General features: G+C 44.5%; 1 protein-coding gene and 1 long non-coding RNA gene across 2 annotated transcripts; one reads left to right on the forward strand and one right to left on the reverse strand.

Annotated features, from left to right (window-relative positions):
- Positions 1-82: 82 nt before the first annotated feature.
- LOC135323738 (uncharacterized) lies at positions 83-16,388 on the forward strand. Its single transcript, XR_010385260.1, has 2 exons — positions 83-889; positions 15,029-16,388. It is a non-coding gene; the product is annotated as an uncharacterized LOC135323738 (long non-coding RNA).
- On the reverse strand, positions 7,039-18,636 carry PM20D1 (peptidase M20 domain containing 1). The gene is made up of 13 exons (XM_064498131.1): positions 18,373-18,636; positions 17,471-17,557; positions 16,623-16,855; positions 15,735-15,821; positions 15,027-15,160; positions 14,458-14,577; positions 13,631-13,706; positions 13,317-13,378; positions 12,959-13,037; positions 11,683-11,754; positions 10,400-10,568; positions 9,607-9,706; positions 7,039-8,771 (listed from the first exon to the last, which is right to left on the reverse strand). The coding sequence occupies exons 1-13, from the start codon at positions 18,581-18,583 to the stop codon at positions 8,642-8,644; spliced, it is 1,560 nt and encodes a 519-aa protein (XP_064354201.1). The 5' UTR covers positions 18,584-18,636; the 3' UTR covers positions 7,039-8,641.
- Between the last annotated feature and the right edge of the window lie 75 nt (positions 18,637-18,711).

An 18,711-nucleotide genomic window follows, 5' to 3' on the forward strand; every position in this document is an offset into this window, starting at 1 on the left:
GTCACGCCCGGCCCCGCCCCCGCGGCGCCGGGGCCGGGTACCGCCGGCGGCGGAGGCAGGCGGGAGGCTCCGCCCCCTGCCGCGAGGGGGCGGGGCTCCGAATCACGTGCCGCCGGGGAGCCCGCAGCGGGCCGGGCCGGGCCCCCGCTCCTGCTCGTCCCGGCGAGCGGCGGGGCCTCGCCAGCCTCGGCTCGGCCGGACCTCCGGCTCCGCAGGGCGCAGACCGGTGGGAGCGAGTTAGCGAGTCTCCTACTTCCCTTTTTTTCCTGCTGTAACTGGAGCCTCGGCTTTGCTGTTCCTAGAAAGCAGCTCACCTGCGCGGCGCAGGACGTGTCCCTGCCGGAAGGTCTCCTCACCTGCGGGAGGGGGTAATGAACCACAGCAAGGGCTGGCAGCCGCCTACGAGAACAGGCTCCAGGCAGGCCTGGGAATTAGGTTACTATTGGGGAAGGCAGCAGTGAGAGCAGCGTTACCTGGGCAGGGAGCAGCGCCATCACTGCGGGCAAGGGGCCCCTTTTCCGTGCTTCCTGAGGCCACTGGCTGGGACATTTATCCTCACTCTTCCCGTTTTGCTCTGGCATAGCCATGCTGTGTCGAGGCGTTGCTGCAGTTGTACCTCCACGTGTATACGGATGTATCCACGTGAACACCTCTGCACGGCACGCAGCACCTCTAAACCAAGCCTAACAGCCTCTGCCCCAGGGCGCAGAGTCACAGAACGCTTCATCCGACCCAGCTGCACGCTGGAAAGAAAGAGACCCGCTGCCGCCCCTAATCCCAGCTTTGTGTTCCTGCCTCGCTCTTTGTGGTGCTTCTTGTGGTGGTGTGACCATGCTGGGAACGGGATCAGATCGCTGCTGCGAGTGAAAACCAGTTCATCAAAAACTCGGTAAGTTTTCCTCTCTGGGGTTCCCTGCTCGAGCGAGAAGATGGGAGGGGTGGAAATGCACAGAGAGGAAAACTATTTCCAGCAGCAGCTCTCACTTAGGTCAGCTTGTGAAAACATGATTGTGAAACAGCAACCTAGGAGTATTTTATCATTTTAACTCTCTCACTCTAAACAAGCACAGCCTGCTGGTACAGATTTCGCTCTCACTGAAGGATCTGTACATTGCCTGTCGCACCGGGACTCAGGCCCAGGAATGCTAGCGCAGTACAGACAGTACGTGCTGGCTTTCAGGCCTCTGTGCCAGATTCAGTGGCTTCCCTGAAGCAGCTCAGCAAAGAAGAGTGGAAATATCATCACGTGTACTCACTCACTCCTCCGTCTGTTCATGCCAAACTGCCCCTTAACAAATGCATATGTGAACCGCAGCAACTTCTGCCACGGAGGTCAGTACCTCTGCAGTGACAGTGATGCTCTGCAGGATTCTGCCCATCTGAATGAAATGGGTTTTCTGATTCAATTTCCCTTTTATTTCCTTTTTTCTTCTCTCTCTCTCTCTCTCTCTTTTTTTTTAACTGGAACTTTTGACCAGTTGTTGTTTTTCCTTCCTGCCTTGCCTTTCCTCCCAGGAAATGGCCAACAGCAAGTTATTACCCAGACTGATTACGTGATCCCCAGCTCCGGGCCTTGGAGACGGGTCTTGAACCAGCGATGGTCTCCGTGACACAAGCGTGTGCGCGAGGGGAAGAGGGAGGGCGACACAGGAACCGCGCTCCCCCGCAGGCACTGAGTCAAGCATGACTAAAACTGCTGACTTCATTTCTCAAAATAAGGAAGCGATGGTAGTCACGGTCAATGGCAGCAAGAGATCCATTGTGACTCAGACCCTTTCAGAAATGTGTGCTGGGCTACTTAATTCCTTTCTGCTTATGAAATTTAAAATTTGAACATCGGGAGTTTTCTTTCCTGAAGTATTTGTTGCTTTGAAAGGAAAGGGTGACCAACACACTGAAAGCAGGACAACATATATATATTTAAAGCAGCGTGGAGTTAGCGCAGATAAAACCACTTGGGTTTTCTAACTTTCTCAGTCCCAACAACCTTTCCAAATATTTCTAAGAAAGCTGAATTTCTGCAGCAGATCAGAAGAGAGCCACCTGCACAATCTAACAATAACTGGCAATGTGTACTGGATTTTGTACCTGTCTGGCGGTACACAGACTACTTGAACCCAGTATTTCAAAGGATGATGACCAGTTGCACTTGCATTTGCAGTCATTTAACTAGTTCTCATAACCTCCTGCTGTGACACAGCCGAAGACACACATGGGAAAACTGAGGCACAAACAGATGATGTCTTAGCTAAAGCTGCAACACAGCTCCACACTCAAGCTGGGAGGGGAACCCAGGAGTCCCAAATCCTGCCTCCAGCCTTAGCTTCCGTCTTCCTTTGTCCAAAAAACCCTGGGCTTTTAGGCGCTATTTCCACCTTTATCTTTCCTTCCTGATTTGGAAAATCCATATCCCCCCCCAGAGCAACTGTTTCCCCCCCGCAACCACAACGCACACCAAAATGTGACCTTGTTGATTAACAGTCCGGCCAGCTGCACGCTCAGGAAGTGGAAGAATGAAGACAAAAGCCGCCTGAGACAAGAAAACAGAAATAGATAAAATCCCCACCAGCTACGCTGACGCGCAGAGATCAGAAAGGCAGAGGATGAAAGGGCAGGAAATAGGTTTCCAGTTGCAGGGTAACAGGTACCAAGGGCAACAAAATGCTTGGAAAGGAAAGAATTTACCACTGAGCTACACTAGATTATGGAGCATTGCGCCCATGTGTTTTACAGCAGCCACGTGACTTTAGCACCGTGAAGCTGTCACACCGCACAGTCCAGTTCTGAGTGAGGACCTAGTAATGGCCTATGATGCCAAAATGCGTATGGGATAAAGGCAGCAGAATTTTCCCTTTTCACAGACATCAGAGAGAGAGAAAGATGAAGTGATTTGGCCAAAGTCACTCAAAAAAACTGACAGAGAATCTGAATGTCCTGAGAAGTCCAGACCCTTTGCTCCCTGCTGCAGTTTCACAGCTGCCCACCCTCTCCACATCTAAATGCTGACCTGAATGGAGCCCCAGCTGCCTTGGACCATGGATTCTGAGGGGACCAAGTTCTTAACATCCTTGCAACTAGGAATCTCAGAGGACAAACTCAGTGACTGATCAGGTCGTGGATAATGACTTACCCCTACAGAGATCAGTCCAAAGCAAAAGCAGTTTATGAAGGCAGGCAACAGTGTCAGAAGCTGACCCTGTTCTGGTCCTGGTCTGGGAGAAGAAATGCAGATCACAGAAGTTCTGTTTTACCAGCCCTGGAAGCAAACAAAACCATCAACAGCCTTTTTCTCAGGGTCCAAATGACTACCTGTCACAGTATTCATGTGTCACCCACAGGCTGCATCTGCTGTGACAAACACAGGTCAGTGTCACTCAGGTACATCCCTAGGGCTTTTTGCCATGTGAGAGCATCTGGCAGAGGAAGGCTGAAGGGCCCTGGCTTCCTGCGAGGCCAGCGGTTCCTGTGTCCACAGCTGCCGACCCAGCGGCAGCGTGGCCGCCTGGCATGTTGGGACTGAGGACATGCCTCACATTGCTGCCTTCTTCTGGGTATAGCCTCTAATTTCTTTTTTTTTCAGAAATTAGGCTGAAGAAATGACTAACGCCATGATGCTTCTGGGCTGGTCAGGGCAGAGACCACTATTAACAAAAGTTCTAAATTAGAATCATCTCAAGTCCCCCTTTTTCCTGCTCTGTGAGGTTCCTGTCACTTCACAAAATCCCAACGATGACATTGGATTAACCTCCTGTGGTGCACAAATGTAAATAGCCAGAATGATAATAATAATGTTTAAAAATTTAAATGTACTGGGAAAAATAAAAATGTTCCATGGCAAGTAATTATCCACCTGGGATATGCTTCATGGCTTGGATGTTGCTTCTTATATCCCACTGCCCAGGCCTTGACCCAACTCATAGGTAAATCCATCAGTGATGAAGAGTATTTACTCTTTCTTCCCCACCCCCTGCATTAACCACCCTTCGATGTGGTCATTTTCCTTCCTGCTGAGAACTGACTGCAGCTTCCTTTGGGGCCCACCATCACAGCTCTTAAATCAGCCAGAGTGATCTCCACTGAGTGAAGCAGGTCACTCCCTTCCCTACCCTGCTGAGCTCTTTATCTCTGCCGCCCCTGCTACCCTGGGAAGCTATGGAAGCGGAAACCGGAGCCAAGCCTCCTGCGCTGCAACTCAGATCACGCATAGCCTTCACTGTGTTGTTCAAGCAACAACAAAAAATTCCCTGGGCAGCACCTCTGAATGCCTCCAGGCCTTGCTACGAGTATTGAGAGATGCTGACGTACAACTACCCATGCTGCGGTAGAGACCTCATAGGTCATGGCAGCATAGTTTCTTCAAGGGTTATTTTGGGAGCCTGAATTTGTGGACCAAAGAAACAAAGCATGTCTGTAAAAATTCCAGAGCGCTAGCAACCTCTGCAGAGGAGCTGCGGATGAGGACTGAACGCATCGGCAACAATTTGTGCAAGGTGCAACCTGGTAACAGCATCTAGTCCTACAGCTCAGGATTGAAGGTGGCAGGTGAGGAGTGCTTCTCCCGAATGGCAAAGGATACTGCAAGCTGTGGCTGAGGGGCCTTCGAGTTACTCGGGGGTGTCCTGCTCAGCGGCACTGGCTGAGTCAAGCAGGGAAGATGTGAAAGCACCTGCTTGAGAAAATGGACTTCAGCAGCTTCATGAAATGCCAAACAAAGTAGCAAAAGAGGAGCCAAGACTGTAAGTGTCAAATGCAAGGCCGGAGGAAACAACTTTGTAAACACCTTGTTCCTGCATTCTCCTCCAGCTCAGCGTCTGAACTCTCCATGGTCACTGGAGGCTCAAAATAAACTCAGCTCTTTTAAAGAGAGGCCAGCAACAGAGCTTTCTTTAGAAAATGCAGGTGTGGAATGTGACCTTTTCTTCGCAGTGCTGCAGGCCTGGGTGACCCCACATCAGCTGGTGTGCTAGCGCGCAGGCTGCTGCGGCTGGACAACCACAGACATACTACTTTGAGTAAGTGTTGTCAGAAGAATGGCAGCTTTGTAGACTTGGCTACAAAGAAAAGGAAAAAGGAAGTTGCTATGCATATAACACAGGAACACGGTAACATACTGGAACTGGGCTGATACAAACAGCATTAAAACCTTATTAGATATAACACCGAGCTACATGTCTTCAAAGCAGAAAATCAGGCTTTTGTTTCTCTGATGAATCAGAGCCAATTGGTCCACGTAACCGAGTATAGTGACTCATTATGAAAAAGAATAAACCAGAGCTGTCACTCTGTTTTTTCATGATGTACTTATCATCAAGACGTTACTCATGCAATGCAGTTTTAAATGATCTTAGCAAAGAAGGCCAGTGCATCATCCTTACACAACAATTTACACGTTGACCCAAAGACTTCTCTCTACCCAAGATGAGAGACATTCTATGAGAACATATAATGAGAAAGGTGGAGAGAATGAGAACGGGGCGGAGAAGAAACTGTTCTGTCAGGAGAGCTGTGCAAGTATCGGCTCATCAGGCAACCCTTCAGAATTGTGCCAGATAAGCATGACATGGCAGCTAAAGTGATAAAACAAGAGAGAACACCAAGGGCAAAGCTGCTGTAGGTACAAAGCATGCATCATTATCAGAAGTGACTGGAAAAAATGGAGAGAGCCAGAGAAATATGCTTTTCACCACTGGATCCTGCAGGATAAGGCCTGTCAAAGGCACCTCTGTTCAGAGGCTTCAGGTGGCAATAAAGCTCTGTTGAACACTTACTGCAGAGGCACACTGCATGATTTCAGCACTAGCTGATAAGCAGCACTTAATGAGGCTCTGCAACAAGCCGCATTAGCAAAACCCCATGGCACACGTTTGCGCAGTACCTGCCAAAACCAGCCCTGCTTTGCCAGTGCTGTTTGTCCTTCACTTTCCCTTCAGCAACAAAATGAATCTTCAAATGAATCTCCTTTCAAAAAGTAATCCTTGCAAAAACACAGAGATGAGTGATATTTGATCAGGGACAGGAGATTATAAAATATAAAGGATGCTTTATATCTTTAGGACTCTTTTGCTATTACAACAGACAGCAAATCCCTCCTTCCACACCACGGCGCAGTCTTTGCTGTGCAACAGCATGACGCAAATTAGGATTTCTGCGGCCTGACCACTGCCACAGAATCACAGAATGATTGAGGTTGAAAGGGGCCTCTGGAGGTCATCTAGTCTTTACTCCCTCCCCTCAGGATGCTGTTGGTCCTCTTTGCTGGTCATGTTCAATTTGCTGTTCACCAGAAGCCCCAGGTCCATTTCTGCAAAACTGCTTTCCAGCCGGTCGGTCCTCACCCTGTCGGGGGTTATTCCTCTCCAGGTGCAGGACTTTCTGTTTCCCTTGGCTGAACTTCACGAGAGTCCTGTTGGCCCATTTCTTCAGCCTGTTGAGCTCCCTCTCAATGGCAGCACAATTGGCTGGTTTAGATGATACAAAATTGGGAGGAGTGGTTGATACAAACTTGCTGACGGTGCGCTCTGTCCCATCATCTGGTCATTAAGGAAGATGTTAACCAGTATTGGCCCCATACAGCCAAAGTCGAAGCAAAGGCTTTAGAGCCTCCGTCACCTTCATAGAGACTAGTCAGAGGAAAAATTTCCTCCACCTTCTACTCATGGGGATGTATTTTTAATATGTGACATACCTGACATACTGCTTCTGTTGCATCTGCAACAAGAGCTTGAAAGAGGAATGACACCGCTGTGAAAAGCTGTTGATACGCAGCTAAACAGATTAATGATGTTAGGACACACAGATTGAATGCAATAAAAGCTAAAAGATGCAAACTATTTACTATCTGGTAATGCATAAACATAATTAGTTAATTTTGTGTAGAAAGGAGACCACCAGGGAGGGTGCAGGATTAAAGCTGGCTGGAAAATATGTGGATTTGTTTTGATGGAAACTTTACAGCTTGCTCTAGTGCAGAACCAGGTGTGGAAATGATTTCATTGCAATTATACAGTCACATTAAAAGACTAAATAATAATGAGAAAATAATCTGCATTCCTTTTTTATTAGATGAAAATTACAATCTGTTTTCAACTATTTAGTCACTTGATACAGTTTTAGCCCATTGGCTGTACTGATAAAATCACAGTGCAAATAAACAGAATGGTGAAAGGAAAAAAATAGAAATCACAATTCCATCCCTCTTTCAAGATACATTTCAGGGTACTTCATGTACATGTCAGTACATTTTACAATGCGAGTATAGATCAGAACAACCACCGACTCTGGGGTATAACTCAAACTCTGAAAAAGAAACAAGCATCTCTGCAACAGTGCAACAGGAGGATACTTGGCTGGTTCCTATAGCACAGAGAATGCATGTCAGTGCAACAAAGGGTTTTTCACCCTGTCTGTACCTTGGCTAACATCTGATTCTTAATTCCTTCCTTGTTTAATTAATAACAGTAACTGCAGCTAAAGGGACTATCTAGGCCAAAAAAAGAACACCTTAACCCTTCAGTGCTAACAAGTCAGGCATGCTAACGCAAGAAGTGCAAGACGAGACGAAACAGAGTCAACATCAGTGGCCTGTCCACATTAGGATTCCCAAAGAGCTAAATCAAGAATGAAGTGCTAGAGTAAAGTGAAAAGTGCTAGTGAGGCAACGAAGGAACAGAGGAGGCTCCCTGCTCCCACTGCACTGGAAGAAACTGAAGGGCTTCACCATTTTTCAGAATCAAGTTCTCAGAGGAAAGAGAAAGAGAAACATATACTACAGAGAAACTGATTCAGTGCAAAGAGAATATACATGAGCAGACAATACTGATTTAGTTTCCTATTTAAAGCTGTAGTTCCTTAGTCTGACACCCAACTGCACGACACATTCTGGGCCTTACCAAAGAAAGAGGGGGAAAAAAAAGTCACTGAAAAGATGGGAAAAGAAGTTAACAGCAGATTTAGCACCTCTGAAATCAGGGCAACATCAGTTAAAGCAACTTAATTAGAACTTCTGGAGCTCAGTATTTTAAACTGGAGCTAGAAATCAGTGCATGAATGAGAGAATTAGTTAGCTAGATAACACTGACACTGGCTGAGAGCACCGCCTGGGAGAGAAGCCTTCACAAAGCAGCAGTGCAACAGACTCTTAGTACAACGCTACCCAATTACATCAAACCAGCACCATGTTATCGACTTTTCACACAAGCTTTTGACAGAGACGTTCCTTGTGAAAAACCAATGATCTGTACAGGAGGAGTTTGCCATAAGCACACATAGGGAGATTAGCTCTTTTAGAGATGGATGAGTAACTGCAAATTATAGCTTAGATTTCTAAGTGACTGCCAATTTCAGAGGCCTGAGGATTTAAGTGTGGAAAAATGTAATATCATCAGATTAATGTCTGCATGAGAATAGGGAGGCACAGAAATCAGAGATATTTGTTGTGTTTTGTCCAGGTTCTTATCACTTTCTGACAAACTGTGTATCTGTATCTAAAGCAACAACCAGCAGTTTTGCTATCTGCATGTAAACCACAATTTGCAATAATCAAATTCCAAACACAGCTCAATATGCAACCCAACTGCATCATACAGCCAGATCCCTGCCACCCCAGCGTCTACCTCTGCAGCTGTTCCTCTCGGGCTTTGTCTCACAGCTCGTGGGAGTCCGAGTGCGGCTCTGGAAGCTTGTCAATGTCACAGTTCTTAATCAGCTGAAAGAGAAACTCGACCTGTTTCTCATAAACCTCAACAGAGATTCTCTCATTCAACCCATGGATCCTGGTAGAAAGAGAAGAACTTTTTTCATTCCAGTTTGTGACCCACCTGCATATAACCATCATCCTATTTGCCTGCTCACTTCAGAAAGTAATCCGCAACATAAAAAGATCACAATATATGTCAGATACTGCACTCTAACCAATGTCTGTTCCTCAGGACAACCAAAATAATTTACCAATTCTAAGGCTCCAAGCACAGTGACTAAGCCCACAGATCACATGGAAAAGAACAACCAGTCCACTTCTCTGCCCAGTTCTTGGCCATTTTGCCCCGTACAGCTACCAGAGCACTCTATTCCTGTATCATCTGCACCTCAATACAGTGACAAATCCATGGCATAGAAAATAAACAAACAATCTCCTTGCATGGTAATGTTGTTCTTTATCATTTTACCCCAGGAAATCATTAGCTCCTTAATGCTAGAGGTTAGAACCGGGAGTGGCATGTGTGCCGAACATAGGGATAAATCTCTTAAACAAGACCAAACACCAGAACAATACCTTCCAAACTGCAGCACTACATATAGCACCAGCCAGCCTTACATCACTGTATGAATTCTGATGTACTACTGGATGGGGACACCTGAATGAGGTCTTGTCTGCATCTGAAGTAAAGAAGAATAAGGACTAATGCTCTCCCAATGTAATTATCATCTTCTATTTGTGTAGCACCCAAATCTGCAGGAAATGGGTGGCCTAAGAGAATGTGAGGCAACAACAATGCCATGCCAAGGTACACAAGGTTGGGTTTCCTTCTCCTGCCTAACACATATCAATTTTCTCTTTCTCTAGTCTCCACCCCAAACAGCTGCCCCCATGCAGATAGAATACAGTACCTGGGAAGATCATCCGATTTCAAGAGCACTGGGTTAAATCGATAAATGGCATTTGTGACGTTAGTGAAATGTCTGCTGTCTGTGTTTCCAACACACGTGCCTGGAAAACAAACCTCAGTTTTACTTTGCACGAGAGCAGCAAATTAATGACCCACACATTTCCCAGAAGAAAGAAAAGGCATCTGATAACAGTTTTACATGACCCCTACCTACACTAAAAGCCAAATCATTGAAAACAGTCTATTGCTGCATCCTGAATGAAGAAAATTCTCTCTTCTGTAACAAAAGGAACTGAACATACAGTTCAACCATTCGAAGGACAGCTATGATACACCTAGTGTCCACGTAAGTTTAAGCTTCAAATTGCAATCCAACAAACTGTACAGAACTAGCAAGGAACTATTAGGAATCCTAAGGAACAATACAGAAGAGCAGGAATGGCTTTGCCAGTTATGAAAACAATACAAGAAGACCTAAAGCAAGAAGACCTCCTCCTCCCTCACAGTTCCTTTCTTCCCTGAAGAGATCCCTTTGTATGTGCAGAGTCCAATTCAAGGCTCATTGTTTCTGTCAGTTTCCTGTTTGCTTTTTTACTTCCACTACTAAAAAACAACATTAAGAAGTTTAAAACAGAAAGAGGTAACCAAATAGAAAAGGAAAAAACAGCTGTTTCCAGTAGTTAACAGCTGGGGTGGAGAAATATACAGAAAACGGAAACAAAGCAATGGGGGGGGAGGAGGAAGAAGGGTGGAAGTTGGAAAGGAAACAATAATCATCATGTGCTTGCTGTTACCTGGGACCACACTGTCAACATCTGGGAAAGTATCCAGAATGGTTCTTTGAAAAACATGGACTCCAAATGTCTGGTCATCCCAAGGACTGATGGGGAGTGGGTCAAAGGCCTCTACTATCTCAATCTTCACTCTGTCATCAGCAATAGTGTTTCTAACTGTCTCTAGCACCTGTGGATTAACCACAGAGATTAAGTAAGCAGAAGAAATTATATAAGCAAAAGAAATGAGAGAATGTCCCTTGTAGATGCCAGCATATGATCCAGTTTCCAGAAAATGTTTGTCAGTGAACTGCCAACTGTGGCTCCAAATACAGATGCATATTTAGGACTGGAACTGAGTGACAGTCAGTCTTCCTCTTACTCACTGGATGGCTGGTATTAAAGCTAATATTTTTTTCCAATCCATATCACTATTTCAAGGTCTTCCTGAACTGCTTCAGCCCTGAAAGGCATGTGGTCAAGCTGTTGCTGCGTGGTAGCTGGGTCATCCAAGTAAACAGAATCCAGAAAAGGCTTCTAGAAAGATAAACTTTGATCAAAGGTTTGGGAAGGGAAGATAGTATTTACTGAAAATTTTCATGGCTGTCCTTTACTGGACAGTTCTGTCATAGCTACTCAATTGCACAAGACTGTCCCATTCTCACAGGTCACAAGCTTTAACGCTTCCATTCCATAGTCACATATGATCCATGTGCTCTTTGGCACAAGAATGACTGCTGAAGTCTGCTTGCTGTAACTGCAGGGCATGCTTCCAGATTTGGTTTGCTTCTTACTCTGTTCCATATTCAGAAGATATTTGAAATTTAAACAGAGTTTCTACGAAGGTGGTGCTGAATAAACTCTGTTCCACTTGTAAAGAGATCAACCTTGCTCACTTGCACTGCGCTCCTCCTAATAATAGCCCGTATAGATACCCAGCATCAAAGCAAATCATCCATCCAAATGTGATGAATTATTCTAGCTACAAATCCAGGTAAAGAAAAAAGCAGTAACAAACAATGCACTTTGTCACAAACACGGCTTATCTGACATTTTTTCTCCTCCTCTGAGATGGAATACAGCCTGCATAAAGGTGCAGTTCCCAAACCTTCCCCTTCCACTGCTTGTTTAAATATGGGGAGAGAAGACAAGAGCTTTCCAATAGAACAGACCTGCTGCCACAGAGGCTAAGTCCTACTGACCTTCCTGTCAGTAAACCAGTCACTAGTTGCCTGTTTCAAAGGTACAGAAAAGTAAATTACCTAAGAGGAGAGCAAAAAAGTAAATGATTGAGCGGACAGCACCTCAGTGGCCTTTTCTGCAGAATGGATCCGGAAGTTCACAGTTGCTTTTGCTGAAGATGGGACGACATTTATCTAGAAACAAAACAAAACAAAACTTAAAGTTAAAAACAGATTAAAATGCCAACTGCAAATTCAGAAACTGCTCAAACAACTCCAGCCCTCATAGCCTAAGGCTTCATTTTATTCCCACTAACATAAATATGGTAATCTCCTTCCATGCTCTGTGTTCAAATACTGTAAATTTCATTTATAATGCAGATAATTATACAAAGAAATATTCATTGTTTCAACAAAAAGGAGGTTATCTGTTATAGAGAAGTTTTCCTCTGGAGATAAAACCTCTCCCTTCAGAAACTTTATTTTGAGAAACTTCGGTAAAGCTTGTTTTTTTAAACAATATTTTACGAGATGCATCTAAAAATGTACTTTACTACTGTCATATTTCTTTTCCCCAAGTATGACACATGTAAGACACTTAACAAATGAAGTTAGTGAAGACACCTAACTCTTTTCTACAGAATAAGTATCTACAGCTTTGTAAAACACCAAAGTCACAATCTTCTAAAAAACAAAAGAAAGCAAGCTGTCACTTCTCTCCTGGCCACTCAGTGTCACTGTTCAGCCATTGTAACTTCCTTTCTTGTTCAGGGACGCTTTTCAGTAACAGTTTTTTTGGTTTTTTGTTTTTTTTTTTCAGGGAATTACAAAATAGCCTGTTTATTTTCCAGGGCCATAGTATTTTTCGATAGCTGCTTGTCTTTATTAGGGCAAAACCTGGCTGTACCAGCCAGCACCTGTTATTTCTCAGTCCAAGGTGCACGCTAAGCCTACTAGAATGATGGTAAACATCAGACGTGTCCTCACAAAAGCGAGGCTCCATCTGAGCCTTGCTCAGCGTTTGTGACTGTGACATGGTTTCAACTATTGTCAACAATACTTTGCAGGGTAACACAGAAAATGGTCTGTCTTGTCCATCCTAAAACATAAACTATTTGTAACCCTGGTTTAGAGATCTCTGTGAGACAGGTACTAGTTACTTCAGACATGAAGTAATTTTTAATTGTAGCTAAACCCAAGCCACATATAAAATAGAAGTGATATTGGTAGTGATGGCACACAGGGTTTCAGACCGGGGCCAGTACTGATCTTATCACTAGGTGTAAATAGGTGAAAACAATGTCATTCAGAATATCTGGCACACTGGAGGAATCATCTTCCCACAACATTGTTTCAAATTGTGTCATGCCACATGGAAAAAAAATCAAAATGAAGCTACCTTGACTCCCGCATTAAACATTGTGACTGCTGTAGTAGTTCTAATCAAGGCATTGGTAGAAGGTTTCCAGGAAAGAATTCTCAAAAAAGAAAAAAAAAGAAAAAGAAAAAAAATCATTTTTCAAATAAGTTTAATATCTATAAAACATAAGAACCACAATTACATGGGCAATAAGCTGAATGAAGGCCTATTTGATTAACAAAGCACTTACTAACCATAAAGCACTGACTTTGTCTAAACCGTGAAATGGGATGTCTAATTTCCTTAGAAATTTTCTTAGAAAACTAGAAATGGCTAGTGGTCTTCATCTTTTAAGGGTGAGAGGCTAGGAATGCTTAGGAAGGATATATTTTCTTACCTGCTGACAATAGGTGAAAACAGCCATAGATTGGTCATGACGAGATTGAGAGGAAAACTGAACTAAATGGAAGAAACAAAACCACAAATCAGTAAGTTCCTACCTTTCAAGATGACAGTGTAGTCATTTTGCTATGGTTGAAACAAGGCCAACAGGAACACTTCCCTGCATGGGAAAATGCCAGCTAAAGTCTTCCCCTTTCCAGTGAATTGTCTGAACAGGAAATCCATAACTATGCTCTATGCTCATATGCTGGGTTACTCTTCACTTATTAATATGAAAATCTGTGAATGAAGTTATAGTTCTTTCCTCACCTCTGATGCAAGGTGCTCCATAGTCATGAGTTCCGGCCCATAGCCGAACAGATTGGGCATGGGATTCTGCTCCAGTCTGCAGCAAAGCAAATGCACATTTGAAATTCAAAAAATCATTGGCTAATGTTGCTCCAGAAGACTGATGGGAATTCGATTTCTGCATGTGGCCATGTATTTGAGATGCAAGCACACTTTTCTCTCCTGACAAATAAAACTGTGAGCACAGCTTCACTACAGATTTCTGATCATCCCAGTCACATCCAAAGATTTTCTTTCAGGAACAGCTGAAAAAGTGTAAAAGCCTGACTCTTACAGCAGATACATAGAAATCTAGAAAAATAGTACACCAAATTCTGTCATATCTGTCCCCTTTAAGTTTTTCTAAAATAGATATTTATTAGACAGCTTGGTATCTACACAGACAGATAACGAGACATCCTGGCATTGCATCATGTTTATTTGCTTGGATAATTATTAGCTGTAGGTAGTGGATATGCGCAAGAATGAATACCAGGGAAATTTTGCAACCAAAAAAGTGGTCCCTATTGCTACCGAGGAAATTAGGATAGGTACGATGATGTAGCACTTGCCTGGGTTATGAGGACTCAACAGATACTAGGAACAGCTGAAGTGAAAAGACACTCCAGACATTTGGCAATTTTTCTCTCTGTTGGAGATTGCATTTCTGCACTTCTAAGTGAGCTACAAACTTCAGCTTCAAATACATAAGGGGAATTTCCAAAACACTCTTAATATAAAGATTAAAAAAGCTAATTGCATATCAGTGCCTGACTGTCTTAGATGTTAGATGACAGGGAAGCTCTCACCTGGACATTGCTGCTGCAAGAATGCCAATGCTCGTCTCCTTAGGAGGAAACGAGGAATGTCCTGGCTCCTTTTCCACAGTGAAGTTCAGTGTTATTGAACCCTTTTCTGTGATACCTATTCTGATCAACCATAAATAAATGAATGGATTAATGCAACTCCAAAGACACATGTACAGACCATAGGTAAAAGGAACTAGTCTGCTCGTTTTTAATATATAAAACTCTGTAGGACCAACAAAAACAATGGATCTTTAACACAGTCTTTAAACCCTTGGAGCACTGATGTCTTGGCATTTTCTCCAGTGAACAGACTCTATAGCATACAATTAACACGCCTGCACTGGTTAAGTGGAACATTCTGCCTCTGTCAGCTCGGCGGTGATGGACAGCAAGCACACTCTGGAGGTCCTCTGCTTACACTCTGTGCCACTGCTGTAGCTTTAGCAATGCCAATGCTCCTGCACACCTTGAAAACATACTTTGTTGATATTAGCAAGATCACTTCTCACAAATTAGTTATTGAAAATGGATCACTTTCGTCATGGTTAATTCTGTACCCTCTTACTTACAGGGCTACTGGCTTCTTCACTCCTGCAATGATGCCTTCTAGGATAACACTTCCCTCATCTAACAAGAAGGAGAGTTTCACTCCTCTAGCTTCCAAAAGAGCTGCAATCTTCTTTGCTCCCTTTCGACCAAACACCTGTGAGAATCCAAGCGGAGGAACTGGCCAGGTTAAGCCACACCATCAGCAAGAATACTGGAAAATATCTTGCTGCTGACAGTGCCAGTGCTACAATACAGAGAACGCAAGAAATCCCATAATGAACAGCTATAGAGCAACCCGTCATTAGAAGGTTCTTTCTAGCAGAATCCAGTGGTCACTGCTAACGGCCTAGAAGCAGATGAATTTACATCCACCTTGAGAGATGTTCTCATCCATGAGCATCAATGAATCTTGTTTTGAATCCTACTAGTTCACAGCTATGAACTCCACAGATTAATTAGTCATTTTTAAAGAGGTATTTGTTCTTGCTATAAACAATTCTTTGTCTTTTTGTTATAAAGACAACTAAACAAAACCACCTTGTCTGTCTCTTTGTACCACTCATGAGTGCAATCAATATGTAACTATGACCATGTGTCTGACATGGTATCTATCCATGTAAGAAACACACGAGGGACTTTCTAGATAAACAGTGTTTAAAAAATAAGCCTTGTTGTGTATATGGACAATGCATATAACTAGCTGTTCAGATGCAATGAAAGAGAAATACCTCTTCATCATGTCCAATGCCAACATAGAAAGATCTGCGGGGTCTGTAGTTTCTTCTCAGCAGAAATTCTAGAGCTTGCAGAATACCCTGCAGAAAAAAAAAATATATTCTACTATTCTCAGGTGTCAGTAAGGAGAATAAAATAATGTAAAAGAAATACAATGCATTCACAGCCCTTAAGGAGACTTTGTTCCATTTACAGCTGAGCTTTTATTTCCACAACTCCTACTGATGATATTCACATTCTCTGGAAAACACACTGTTATAGTCCTGATCAATGACGCTTAAGACTTAGTGTGCTATACAGTATCAGCCTACATACAAAAGATACAGTATGGGCTTGTTCTTGCTACTGAGAAAGTCAATGACAAACTGCATAGGAAGCATGATGGAGTTATAATTATTCAAGGACTTTACTGTTCCTTTAAACTATCTAAACTACACCAATTTGACTCTGACTTGAGCTACCAAATCCATTTAACTTAATGAGCAGTATGTTTTGTACAAAGTGTTAAGAAGATAAAAACATAAGAATGAGAAATGTAATTTGAGCTCTCAAGTCTATCCCTGAATTCAAAGACAGCATTTGACATAAAATTTAAATATGGCATTTAACCAAATACATCTGCATCAATAAATGTATTCTTTTCTGTAGTTTGTATGAGCTTTAACTTTGTCTTCTTCAGTAATAAAAGACCACTCCCATTTCACCTCTAGGAAAAATCGGGTGAACACTGCAAAGCTTACGAATTTATCATTAATATGCTTCATTTAAAGACAGCACGAGAGACAATAGGTAAATCTCAAGAGAATAGATTCCTCCAGTCTGTCTTTTTACAGGCTTTGTATCTCTCTGAAAGAGAAGAGCCAATTACCGAGAAGACATACTATAGCTGAGTTTTTGTTATCCAGCGTTCCTCGTCCATAGATAAAACCTTCACGTTCAGCGGCTGAGAAAGGAGGGACATCCCAGCCTTCTGGGGTAGCAGGCACAACATCCATGTGTGCAAGCAGCATGTAGGGCATCATTTCAGGGCTGGAACCCTGAACAGTGAAGAGATGGCTGTATGTTCCAACAATTTCATGTTGAATGAACTTTGAAGAAAATACAGCAGGAAAGACTGTTAAGAAGACAAAAAAAAACACACAAAAGAGGAAAATTATCAGTAATTTCCAATTTTATCACTATATACTCCACAGCATAGTTATCTATTTAACCTCAGTGGGAGCACTGTAAATAAGATTGACCATAACAAATTTGCTTCAGGAAGCAAATATGCTTTGCTCTAGCAGCTCTACCGATGCGGCTCAGTTTTTATTTAAGACTTTCCTAAGCAAAAATGGGAACTGTTGTTCACAGCACTGCCGCTGTTTTGCAGGTAGCAATGATGGGGCTGCCAAAAGAAAAGGCTGAAACAGAGTCAGTCTTCCTTCTCTTCCGTCTCCGCTTTTTTTTTTTTTTTTTTTTTTGGTAATGGTGAGGTCATTTAACCCTCTCAAAGACCAGAAAATACAGTTGCAAAAAGACATCTGAATCTTCTCTGCTCTAGCTTTGGCCATTGCTGCCCCCAGCTACATTCTTACAGAGGTGACCTACAGATGCCATTTTTGCCAGTGAAGAAAAACAAAATAAAATTCTGTTCCATTATATTCAAGAATCACACATTCTGCTCAGTTTGTTTACTAAAATAAAACTGAGCAGCAGAGATAGCTAAGAATTAAAGCTTAGTTAATACCTTCCCGAATATAATTCCCAAATTCTGCCAAGGCAGTTGTATTTAACTCCTCTGGAGATATGGAAACAGTTGGGATTTTAACAGCACCTTCGATAAAACACAAAATAGAAGTCATCCAGCAGTGAAATCACTCAAACAATATTTGAACTGCATTTCAAAAGGAAAAAGTAAAGTATTTTCTGCGCCTTAAAGATTCTTTCACAGGACAGTAAGTGGTACCAGTGCCGAAAAGCCTGCAGCACTTCGGCTGAACTGCGTGCACCTCACGTACCTGCTCAAGGTACTTTTTCTAGATACTTCTACTTCATTTTTCATGCCGAAGTGTTAAATGCTAATATTAGGAGCGCTACTGTCCAGAAGCGGCCACGTTTTGGCTAGGCTGAACTCATATTGTCGTCACACTCTGGTAGCTGAACAAGCCACTCAGGTGGGAGCCCCAGGTGCGTTTCTGGTAATTTAAATCGGACCACGGCAGAAGGACCGCTGCCACACGCTGCCCGACCCGGTCGGGGCACGAACGGCCGGCGTTTGGGAGCCAGCAGGGACCCGCTCCGGCACCGAGGCCCTGTCACCCCAGACACGGCCACAACCCCGGTGCCGCCTCTCCTAAGCGCTACCTGCCGAGCGATGACACACGTTTTTAACGGCTCTGCTCAGCGTGCAACGCAAAAATAAATATGCCTGCTGCAGCCTTGCGTTTTCCTATTAAAAACACAAGAATCTACACAGAATCCGCCAGGTAGGAGAGCTTCCAAATCCAGCCCGAGGCTGACACAACCCCTGCCCCGGCTCTCCGCAGGCCGCCAACCCCCGGGCACCCCCGGGCCCCCCGGGCCGGCAGCGGGGGTCAGTGAGGGCGGGGGTCAGTGAGGGCGGGGGTCAGTCAGGGCGGGCCCCGTCACCTCGCAGCGCTTCCCGCAGCTCCAGCCGCTCGCGGGCGCTGAAGGCGACGGCGGCGGCGGGGCGCCGCGCCCAGAGCCGCGGGATGGCCGGGGCGCGCGGGCCGTAGGCGCGGAGCAGCACGGCTCCCAGCAGCGCCAGCGCCGCCCCGCACAGCGCCAGGCCCGCGGCCCACGCCACCACCCGCCGCTGCCGCCGCCCGCCGCCCGCCATCACCGGCGGAGCTGCAACCACCCCCGACCCCGCCCCGCCGAGGAGCGCGACGGGCGTGGCCGCCCGCCAATCGTCGCTCGCCCTCCCTCAGGGCGGCCTGCCAATGGGGAGGCTTGGCCCCGCCCCCA

The sequence above is a fragment of the Dromaius novaehollandiae genome, chromosome 27 (assembly GCF_036370855.1).
Source record: "Dromaius novaehollandiae isolate bDroNov1 chromosome 27, bDroNov1.hap1, whole genome shotgun sequence".
Classification (NCBI taxonomy): Eukaryota; Metazoa; Chordata; class Aves; order Casuariiformes; family Dromaiidae; genus Dromaius; species Dromaius novaehollandiae.

Excerpts from the sequence above, each read along its gene's own strand:
- PM20D1 (XM_064498131.1), bottom strand. The coding sequence starts at position 18,583 with ATGGCGGGCGGCGGGCGGCGGCAGCGGCGGGTGGTGGCGTGGGCCGCG. Across the intron at positions 13,379-13,630 it reads TGGAGCACCTTGCATCAGAG|TTCAGTTTTCCTCTCAATCT; the intron begins GTGAGGAAAGAA and ends TCTTCCATTTAG. Across the intron at positions 13,038-13,316 it reads TTTTCACCTATTGTCAGCAG|AATTCTTTCCTGGAAACCTT; the intron begins GTAAGAAAATAT and ends TTCTTTTTTGAG.